General features: G+C 37.0%; 1 protein-coding gene across 1 annotated transcript; it reads left to right on the top strand.

Annotated features, from left to right (window-relative positions):
* Positions 1–616: 616 nt before the first annotated feature.
* LOC103512783 (pescadillo homolog) lies at positions 617–11,368 on the top strand. The gene is made up of 7 exons (XM_026826168.1): positions 617–707; positions 900–1,173; positions 1,422–1,445; positions 1,724–1,864; positions 8,105–8,239; positions 8,439–8,523; positions 11,265–11,368. The coding sequence occupies exons 2-7, from the start codon at positions 970–972 to the stop codon at positions 11,366–11,368; spliced, it is 693 nt and encodes a 230-aa protein (XP_026681969.1). The 5' UTR covers positions 617–707; positions 900–969.
* The last annotated feature ends 389 nt before the right edge of the window (positions 11,369–11,757 follow it).

Here is an 11,757-nt window from a genome sequence, read left to right as displayed (position 1 = left end):
ATGGATAAAAGTTGGTTGTTGAGTCTAACATTCAGCTCATTCCTAGGAACTTTCATATTTCCCCCCATGTATTCATACCTGCATTATTTTTTCATGTCAAATTATTTGAGAAAGACAGCATAAAAGAAGAAAGGTAGTTTTATTTAACGCTTTTTACACCCAAAGTGTTTCTGTACATACTATATGAGTTTTGTTACTAGCTCAATTTGTAGCATTGTGGTCTAGTTGGTAATGGGTGAGAGTGAGAATTTATATGTCATGTCAAATTATTTGAGAAAGACAGCATAAAAGAAGAAAGGTAGTTTTATTTAACGCTTTTTACACCCAAAGTGTTTCTGTACATATATGAGTTTTGTTACTAGCTCAATTTGTAGCATTATGGTCTAGTTGGTAATGGGTGAGAGTGAGAATTTATATGTATACCTGGGAGAAATTCATTTCGAACTCGTCGGATGGAGGTGTAACGGACCGCTGCTCTCGTTTCAAATTCAGCAAAGCTTCGGAAAGCGATTCGTGAAGGTCGACCTGACGAAATGGAAAACAAAACAATTAGTCTAAATAATCCACAACACAAAGAAAATAAGAAAGGGGAGAGAAGATAGAGAAGAGAGATAATAAGACAAAATATAGACCCATGATCACATAGCAAAGAAGAAACTAAAGACCAACTTCCCACATGTCAAGCTTGATCATATTGTAAAAGAAAGGTAAAACTCATTAGTACCTATGCACATACTTAGTACTTGTTTTGTTTGCTTATGATAGGCAGATTCAGGAATAGTGTTGTACTAAATAGATTCTCTGGTATCAAAACTGCTTACAAGAAAATAATTTTCAGTCCCATGGGGGTGTTCTAAAAAAATAATTTGCAAATGTTAATTCTTTGTACTTGTCCTCAGATATCCCACATTCATAGATGCTCTCCGAGACCTAGATGATGCCCTCACTCTGTGCATTCTAATCGGGCGTATGCCCGGGCTCAAGAAACAAAGACTCGGTCAAGACAAGGGCCTCATGGAACTGTGTCAAAGGTTACCCGTTGAGTTTATGCATGCTGTGATACATGCCCGAGCCCTACGCAAGGCTTTCATTTCCATCAAGGGCTTCTACTTCCAGGCCGAGTTCAAAGGGCAGAAAATCACGTGGATTATTCCTCATCTGTATGGACACCAGGTAGGATAGTGCAATGTTTACATTGTTTTTTTATTTTTTTAAACAAGCTTTTGAGAGTTTTAGTCACTTTTGCTATAACAAATTGACTTTGAACTTGGTAAGCTTGTATATTTTGAATAACAACAGAAGATTTTCCTATTAGAAAAGTTGGAAGTTTATCACAAAAAAAGTACCCAAGTAGGTACCTAGATAGCAGAACTTTTTAGGCTCATTCTAATATGTTAATTATGTGCTTTCTTTTTCCTCAGCCCTATGACAAGAAACAGATTGACATTCGTACAATGCTGACGTTTGCCGAGTTCTACACCTCACTACTTGGGTTCACTCTGTATCGACTCTATCACACTCTCAACTTGGCATATCCACCGTGTTTCTCACCCCAGTTCCGTCACCAAAAATGGAAAATTCATATCGATTGGTGATTTGTGTTTCAAATAGGTCCCACTAATGATTCATATTGAAATTCGGTCCCAAAAACATCCATTTTCAAATTCGGTCGAAACATCCATTTTCACCCCCGGAGGCCTTAGGGCCGAAAGTCTAAATTCACATTCGTACAATGCTGACGTTTGCCGAGTTCTACACCTCACTACTTGGGTTCACTCTGTATCGACTCTATCACACTCTCAACTTGGCCTATCCACCCTGTTTCTCACCCCAGTTCCGCTCTCTACCTGCTACGGATAAGGAGGTAAAACTAACTGATCTAAGCTAGTAAGTCATGATGTGTTTCTGGACTGCTTGGGTAATAGGAAGAACAAACATTTACATAAGAATGTTCAAATACCTATTGTATGATTGGTCTATAAAGTTCAAAACAACATCACACTTTTTATGTTTTGTGGTGAAGCTAATTTCATAACTTCTGAGAGCAAACATATCCACACCCGAAAAATCCCCACACTTAAGCACACATTCACACAGGCAGATATATTTAATTAAACTCTGGTATCTGCTACCAACATGTCTTAACCCCCAGCATGTACTCTTATGTACCTCATACCTCCGAATTTATGAAAGCAATTAAAAATTTCACACACACAAAGTTTTCTACACTAAGATAAAAAGTTTTTCTTGGAAAACTTTAAAATTTTCCAAAGTAAAAGCAAGATAGATTTCGACAGGGAGGTGGAAAGGGTTCAACAGTTTTTTTCTGAAAAATGGTGGTGGCGTGACTCTGAGGGATTATGAAGATTTACGTTTTGCTAAAAGATTAATGAAAGCGACCAAATAGTGCTTAATATTTTGCTACCCGAGAATTTTAGTAAAGATCTGCAGTGGTTTTTCAAGTGAATATCAGCATCTGAACTGCTTTCGAGTTTTGACTGGGGAAATGTGAATAATAAATAATGCCATACTAATAATATTAAACATTGACTTTTCAACTTTTCGCTAATAATATGAACAATTCATACACCATAGCCTGGCACACACTGAACAAGCTGGGCCTGTCCCTGTCGCGCCCTATGAACTCAAAGCGAGAAAGTTTTAGATAGGTAACACTTCAGTCGATAATTTAAGGCCGGTTTTAGCGTCACCTATGTTAAGCTACGCCAAGCAAGGCCAATAAATGGAGGGGTGACTTGGCCTTTTTTTTTTTTTTTTTTTTTTTTTTTTTCATTATTACAATTTTGAATTATTTTCCCGCGTGCCCGTCCCCGTTCCCCAAAAGCAGTGAATTATTTTGAAATCAAAAATCTGATTGTTTAATCCAAGAGTTTAACTACGATTCATTATTTTTGCATGAATTACTTTAGGGGTATTATTAATTCGCCGTGTCTTAACAACATAAATAAGTGGGGATTGCATAATTGGTAGGATTTGTAGATTTACACCTGGATAGTAAAAATTGTATTCCAAAAGACTAGATACATACATAAAGATAGTATGGTATACCAAGTAAATTGTTGGAAATGGTACCTGGACGTGAGTACCTAGTACCTGTTCGTTATTAGATCTTTCGTCTGCGGTGTCTCACGAATGAAAAATTCAATTGACAATTAAAATTCAATTCACCTCGATACGTCCACAAATGCAAAAAGTGTCTGACGCTTAGAAAATTAGCACTTCCTGTTCCAATACCCACAAAACTCAGCTTCACCGCAATTTGTATCTTTCTTCAATTAGCAAACACAATCCTGCTGTTTCTTTTTCTTGGAAAGATCGTGCTTATATACAGTTATTACTATTTTCTATTATTTGCTGATAAGTGATAAGTTTTGGTATGTTGTACGGACTCACATTTCTCAGAATAGCATGAGCTAGAAGTGTGAGAACACAGGGCTAGGATTAGGATTATGGTCGGGAAATGCAATAGCAACTACTTCCCATGTTCTCATTGTTTTCTCATTCCCTTGCATTGAATTCACTCCGAGTGCGGTTGTAAACTTTGGACAGGTTTATTTTCTAACGAGATCTTATGTGTCATAAGTTTCCGTGGTACAGCACCTCTTTTTAAGGTCTTAAAGAACGTAGTACTTTGGTACAAGTTTGAGCTCGATTCGACAACCAGGGACGGAGTTATGGTCTATTCATATTTTCATGTTCTCCCGCCAACATGACGACAAGGCCCTTTGTTTTTTTATTATGTTTAGTGGGGCACATACCCCTCCTTAAGCTAATCGTACTTTAAGCTAACTTACGGCTTTTGTAGAATTCAGATAGGCCCATCAATAAATTCTATTGTCCACTGGAGGCTGAAAGTATGTCTTTTTATTTCATTTAACACAACGTGTCCATCTCCATACTATCACCCATCCATATACAAGCCATGCTCGAGTTTACTTTGCTCTGAGCTCCTTGGTGTATCCGATTTTACAACGCCTCCGGATAAATGATTTTCATGGAGGAAAAATATTTTTTTATTTGTACAGGACAGATGTGAGAAGGAGAGATAATGAAAGAGAATTGACTTTTCAACTTTTCGCTAATAATATGAACAATTCATACACCATAGCCTGGCACACACTGAACAAGCTGGGCCTGTCCCTGTCGCGCCCTATGAACTCAAAGCGAGAAAGTTTTAGATAGGTAACACTTCAGTCGATAATTTAAGGCCGGTTTTAGCGTCACCTATGTTAAGCTACGCCAAGCAAGGCCAATAAATGGAGGGGTGACTTAAACATTATATTGGTAGGTATGTATTAGGAAACATTAAAAGGAACAAAGGGAGTACGGGCTTAGTCTTGATTTTAAATTATCACATAAAAGTAAAATCAAAAATCAAATCAATAATAATAATAAACTGAATGTTAAACTAATTAGGTAGGTACATAGGTACTGATTTTCGACGATCGAATAAACTACGGGCTAAAAAATTCCCGGAGGGACAGACCCAGCTTGTTTATTTATACTATCGTAATAATAAAGGAAGGACGGGCTAAAAAGTAAATTAGGGTAACTTTGTTTACATCAAACAAAATGAAAAATTATAGGTAGGTACCTATGTGTCATCAAGTCATAATGAGAAACAAATATTATTTTATACATAGACAGTTCTACACTGTTGCATTTATTTTAAGGTTGTACCTAAACCGTATTACCCGTATTTGAATTAGCCTACATTTCCCTCACGAGCTTCCCCTCTCATCAAACCTGCGAATATCTAGAGCAGCCATTCTTAACCTATGGTCCGTGGACCACTAGTGGTCCGCGAGATGGTTTCAGGTGGTCCGCGAGAGGTGAGTAAGGAAAAAGTCATTGTGTCTCTATTTTATATAACATACCTTAATTTTATACAATAAAAAAATTGTTTTTCTCAACAAACAAAAAAATAAATAAATAATAATGTTAATTTTTCTCATTTTCTATCTCTTTTCCTACAGGTAGATATAGGTCCTCTAATACATACCCATTGTCACATAGAGTGTACAATGTACAATTGATTACATATACATACATAATCTCAAGTGGTCCGCGAGATTTTTGGTTTATCAATAGTGGTCCGCCAATTCTAAAAGGTTAAGAACCCCTGATCTAGAGTCTAGAGGCATTTCACATATCTTTTAATCTTTCCAATGCATGAAAGGTGAAACTCTGGTGATGAAAGCTTATCGCAAAACAAATGGCAGTGCAACTTTGCATTGCAAACCAGTAGCATTATACGGTATTGTTCAGTTGAATCCCCTTCCTCGCCAGTCAAACAGTACACACATGATTGTTGAATGAGGATATAAATGGGGAAAAAAATTCCATGCAATTTAATCTTGATTCGCCAGCCACACGGTTAAATTTATTTCAGACAATGGCGTTTAAGGGGAGGGAGAATGGCGTAATAAATAGAGAGATAGTTTTCCTGTCGAAGAATTCAGCAGGATTTCACACGGATATGAACGCACATTAATAATAAACGTATGCTCCTATTGTTCTCTCATATTTGTGAATGGGAGAGGTCTGGTGTTCTCTGGTAACACTGTGGGATTCGTTACATCCCAAAGCTACCTATCTCCAGGAAACAACCACGCAACGAAGCCAACGTCTATTCGATCAAAGAATTTGAGGTATATTTTCGGGCAACTAAAACAATGTCGATCAACTGGTCAATGCATACTTAGCATTGTTAGCTAATCAAGCGTGGTCAGAACTCAAAATACAATTCTTGGAAATGGATTAAAACATTAAAGCGTTCGTATTGTTAACTTTGGCATTAGATTATTTGAGGTAAGATATTTAGCAAAATTTTATTGCTAGCACCCTCGAATTTTTAAATAGAGGAGAGCAATATCGTATTCACATCATGATACACACAAAATGCAACTTTCAGGAGGTAGGAATGCAGTTTGGCTAGTTACGGAATGTGCGAACGAGAAGCATAAAACATAGAAAAGGTGCAGTCTGCAAAAAATCCAGATAATAAAAATCAGTAACCCGTAAATGCTTTGATGAAAGGACTAAATAATGTATTTATGTACTAGTTAGTAGTAGATAGGCTCCTATTTAGAACTATGAATAGTTGAATATGAATACCTAGTCAAGAATATCTTTTGAAGTTAAGAAGAAGGTATTGATTTCTGAGATGGATCCATAGTCCCACAAGGATATTATAGTCTCGAAGAGGTTTGAGTAAAATCCTCAACCAAGAAACACGTGTCTAGCTGTTGACAAAAGATTAAAATTTAACGAGCTATTCAATTAAAAACTGTTGACATAACAGTTAGGCATCTCTAGTTAGAAGATATAGCATTAGAAGCCAATCCAAAATTAAAACAGATAATCCTAAAACAAAGAAGGTTGAAAACAGAGAAGAGTCTTTCGAATAGAAAACTTTACAGTCCAATAAATCCTACACACCATAGGACCATATGAACGTGGGGTGGGTTGTTAGGTCGGTATGTAATTTTTGAATTTGCGGAAACGTAGAGAGAGGAGAGAGATGACTCAATGTAAAGCCAAGTTATAATTCTCCAGTCTCCACCTATACTCGTAGGTATTTGGAATGTCTGGTGGGTCTAACCACAATTGAGTGACGCGTAAAGCTTGTACCTCATCAATGTTGGTATTTTAGAAGAGGAGTTTAGAGGATAAAGAAGGAACCAAAAGAAAATCAAAGGAACAGCAAGTGTCAAGTTCCCACACAAAATAATAGAGGAGAAGCTGCGAAAATATTTCAAGAGGGAGAAAACCATGGTTAATTGACAAGAAAGGATTTTACACCCGGATAAAGAAGGAACCAAAAGAAAATCAAAGGAACAGCAAGTGTCAAGTTCCCACACAAAATAATAGAGGAGAAGCTGTGAAAATATTTCAACGAGGGAGAAAGCCATGGTTAATTGACAAGAAAGGATTTTAGACCCAATCAAGAAATCCCTCTGAAGTTGTTCGTTTCATTAAGAATAGAATACATTCACAATGTTTGATGATGTCTAAGTAGTCCGACGATGATACATTTCATTTGGGATTTGTTTAATTTGATTTGGTTTTCTTTAGGGGTGATGCTATAAGTGGCGCCACTGACTGGTGTTAACAATAGTATGTTTATATTGTTTATAGCTGTTAAATAATATTATTATTGTCTTTGGGAGAAAAGTTAAAAAGCTTTACTATCCGCATTGAAATATTCAGTTAGGAAAAGCGGAGACACCAAGTTTTCCAGCAATAAAGAACACTGGTACACCTACACATGGGTGAATAGCCGGACCTCGAGAAATGTACGGTTCGGCCGCTATTTAAGGCCAAATCTATGAAAAAGCTCAAAAAGAGTTGGCCATTTTCAGGCCTTGAGATTTCAGCCAAAGTCGCTCGAACTTGGCTCAGAGATTCGATAAAGTGTGTAGATCAAAAATATCCTTGAGCCCTGTTTCCAGAAGGTACGGTTCGGTTGTTATTCCGGACCAAAGTTCCGCCATTTAGGGCTATACTGGGAAAAAGATCAAAAGGAACGAGCGTCTCTCACGACTTTACCTTTAGCCACAGGTCGCTCAAACTTTGCAGACAGCTTTCTTGATAAATGATGATCAAAAGTGTCCGCGGGCCGGACCTCGAGAAATGTACGGTTCGGCCGCTATTTAAGGCCAAATCTATGAAAAAGCTCAAAAAGAGTTGGCCATTTTCAGGCCTTTTAACTGATCTAAGCTAGTAAGTCATGATGTGTTTCTGGACTGCTTGGGTAATAGGAAGAACAAACATTTACATAAGAATGTTCAAATATTGTGTGATTGGTCTATAAAGTTCAAAACAACATCACACTTTTTATGTTTTGTGGTGAAGCTAATTCAAAATTTGGACATTTTTCGAATAAAAGCTTGGGTTCAATCCCAGCCAAGGTATGGAATTTTGTCGTTAATATACTTTGAGAAGTTGGCCACAGTAAAAGTAGAGTAGGTAGCCTATTGCTGAGGAAAAAAAAAAAAAACTTTGAAGCTAGCCAGTTTGATAGTACTTATTTTATTGTATTCCTCATTATTACTTTCTATTATTTTTTATTCTATTCCAGGTTGTGGACAAAGAGATTCTTCATTCGGAGAGAGTAGCGGCTCTCAACATGAGCATAGCAGTGACGGCTAGTGGTATGAGTGTACCTATGGGACAGGAAGAAGAGGATGCGGCTGAGTTTGACTATTTTCCAACTGTGAGTATCTGGAAGATTCCCTTTTTTTTCTTTCTTAAGAAGTTTGATAGAGAAAACTGTAACAATGGAGATCTTTTTCTTGCTTAAGAAGTTTGATAGAGAAAACTGTAACATTTTTTTTTTTTTTTTTAAGAATTTTACAGTTGACTTTTTTCCATCAATTTCCTAATATCATTTTGCTTCCTTACTCTCTCTTTAGAATTCGGAAGCGGATGCGGAAAAAGTAGAAGAGTTCAAGCGGGAAGCCGAGAAGGTGCGCAAATTGAAGCGCCTCTTCGAAGGCTGTGTGGACATACCTTAATGTAGCAGTTCTTTTATTGCTACGAAAACGGCGGTGAATCACACATCTCGAAAAAAAAGTATAACAGATTGAGAAGTGAGAGAGGGGAGGGAGATAAGAGACAGCCTTACGTAAAAAAAAAAACACTCACCTACCACTCTAAAGACAATTAGGAGTCCTCCGATGGAAAAATGATGAGGGGGGAGAGAAAAGAATATCAGACAGAGATGAAATTTAAATATCATTATCATAATTATTAAATATTTACCCATTTTTCCCAGAAGATAGAGCGACGAAAAAGATGAAAGGAAGAAAAAATAAAGAAGGACAATAGAAAACCTACCTGTCTTTCTATCAACTGTTAAGATCCGAGTTGAATTGATTTAAAGCAAATCTTGGCAAATTCCAGAACCAAAAAAAAAGAAATATCCAAGCTGGAATAAACCGATGAACGCAATAGAGTAAAAAAAAGAAGCATTGTTATTAAAATAAAATGTACGAAACATTTTCTCTTAAATTTCAAATTAAAGTATAAATCATTCTTAAAAACTAAAATAAAATTTAATAATATGTTATTGCTTTGTAACTTATTATTGCATATTTAATTCACAGTTTTCACAGGCCATATCCGCGGTCAACCGTTCGCCTGGTGAGCAGGAAGGCGTGGGTTCGAATCCCTTCCAGACCCGGATAGTAACTCTGTAAAAAGGGTAACCCTTTGGAAAAGGCATAATAATGAGAATGGTTTATTTAACCTAGAAATATAATAATATCTTCCTTTTGTTCCAATGTAAGTACCCATTGATACTTTTTAGGAACGGTTTTCTTCAGTATGATTTATTTCATTAAACTTCTTCTTGCTTCCGTGTTGATTGTATTATATTTCATTGTTGTTTTCCAAATAATATTTTTGTATTTCCTTCTTAATTTTATTTTAGGTGGAGGGGATGACTCGTTCAGTACCTTCTTCAGTGAGACAGGCGCTGGGAAGCACGTCCCCCGGGCGGTGTTTGTTCTAAGGGATTTTTTAATTCAAATATCTACATATTGGTAGGTATTCTACATAAATGGACAGCAATCCATTAAAAAAAGTTGGGTTTTCCTACTTGTGCTTCATATTTGTCCACAATTATTCAAATGATTAAAAATATTTGTATGATTTACGATTCTCTTTTTCTCTCCTCTTACTTTTTTTATCACCCAATCTCTCTCTACCACTCTTTTTCCTCTCAATTTATCACAATGAAAACGGTAAAATGAAAGAAAATCATGTAAAATAAGAAAAGTGTTTACAAAATGCGAAACTTAAAAATAGCTTACGAACTAAATAAATAATGATATAAATGACACAATAGAGTAACGGACAGAATCGTTGCGTAAAAAATATAGGGTAAAAAGATTTCACAATCTTATAAGGTAAAAGAGTCAGGCTTAGGCCAGCCACTCACTATCAGGTACACCTGGTCAGGTTTACCTGAAAGTAAGAGTCAGGCCTAGACAGTGAATTCAGGTTACTAGCGCGCTGGTAACCATCGAAGACCAGCTTCAAAAATGAACACAATCTGAACACAGTAAACTCAAAGTTGCGCTGGTACTCTAGCCAGCCCAGTTAGCTTGGAAGGTAGCGGGCCTGCCTTGTAAGCGCTAGGTCTTGGGTTCGATTCCCGCCCGGGGCAAACTTTATAATAAGGTTCGTTTCTCCTATCCTGTCTTTCTTCTCTCTTCGCTTTAGGAACGATAAGACCTTAGCAGTTACAGTTCCCTCTATCAAAACTCTTAAAAAAATGTTCCTTTTTGAGTCTGGTTTATAAAGATTGACGCTGGTTGCCAGCACGCTTTTAGACTCCACTGTGTAGAAAGCCTTATTTTACAAGGTAAATAGTTGCACAAAATAGGGTAGAATTATTTTAGAAATTTAATAATGGTAAAAGATTTTATTTACAGGGTCGAAAAGAAAAAAACTTTTCAAAATAAACTACATCATACCTAAGACCCTGGGACTACAAACCATTTTCCTGCTAAAATTTAGGACCTTCCCTCTATGAAACTTGAATAAAAAAAGCTCATTTGTTTTTAACTGCCAAATGGCTGTCATCCTAGGGCCTCAATGAAGGTAAACAATGAACCATAACGCTAAAAGAAAGAAAAATAAATAAAAACTTTTGTCTAACTTCACAATCATAACGGTAAAGAGAAACATGTACCTATCTCTTAAATAATATAACAAAAGGTAAAAAAAAAAAAAAAAAAACCAATAAAAAGTCGGGGTGGATTTCACGAATTTCAATCTTGTTATTACTTTGTGTTCCATATGTGCAAATCAAAAAGGAGGGAAAAAAGAAAGAGTTAAAGGTCGAAATTCACTTCATTCGTTCAACGATTAAGTCCTACCTGTTCATGTTCCTACCATTCCTCCTCTGGCAATGTAAATATTTATATTTCTACATATTCACATGTTGACCCAGCACCTAAATGGGAATTATTGTGTCTCTTCTCGCCCATCTGATGAGAGGCATACTACGGGATGGGCATATGTTAGCACAGGCCACATGCGTCTAATGTAGCAGTTGTTCCATTGCTACGAAATAAAAACGGCGGTGGAACACTCATCTTTAAAAGTGGAAAAAAAAGCCCACCTCTGTAGCTGAGTGGTCAAGAACACTGCCTCTCAACCCGGAGGGCCTGGGTTCGAATCCCGACCAGGACGGACGTTTTCTAACCAAACTTTTTCCTACCTGTTCACAGCTAAGGTACGCAAGGGGCCGCGTCAGGTGCGGGCTCAGGAGGCAGAAGAAGCGAAGAAGAGAGCAGAGGAGCAGGAGAGATTGGAACTGGAGAATGGTATTTGAAATGATCACTTTCTATGATCTTTTCCCCTGATATCTTTTGAAAGATGGAAACAAACAACGGATTTTGGAGTTGAAATAAAGAAAGTTGAAAAAATCGAGGTTCTACTGTAGTTCTCTTGTCAAGTCGAATGGACTCGGCAAGTTCCGGGTAAGTACGGTCGGGTTGGCAGGTAACACGAGTTTCAATAGTCCAATAGGATTGAAAATATTAAGTACGGGAAAACATTAGACAGGGTTAATACGCGTTTCCCGGAATGAAATTCCATGACTATTCCAGAAAATTAGGGGGCGGAGGTACTTAAAAATCAGTAAGATTACCCCTTCATTTGAATAAAATATGCAGAACGCCAAGGAATATTAGGGGGAATGCAGGCCGTTTTTCGGAAAAA

The sequence above is a fragment of the Diaphorina citri genome, unplaced genomic scaffold, assembly GCF_000475195.1.
Source record: "Diaphorina citri unplaced genomic scaffold, Diaci psyllid genome assembly version 1.1 scaffold883, whole genome shotgun sequence".
NCBI lineage: Eukaryota > Metazoa > Arthropoda > Insecta > Hemiptera > Psyllidae > Diaphorina > Diaphorina citri.
Note: the sequence above shows the minus strand (reverse complement) of the source record. Positions and strands in the feature narration are given on the sequence as shown.

Coding starts and splice junctions, on each gene's coding strand:
- LOC103512783 (XM_026826168.1), top strand. CDS start 970: ATGCCCGGGCTCAAGAAACAAAGACTCGGTCAAGACAAGGGCCTCATG. Junction 1,174..1,421: donor CTCATCTGTATGGACACCAG/GTAGGATAGTGC, acceptor CTTTTTCCTCAG/CCCTATGACAAGAAACAGAT. Junction 1,865..8,104: donor TACCTGCTACGGATAAGGAG/GTAAAACTAACT, acceptor ATTCTATTCCAG/GTTGTGGACAAAGAGATTCT.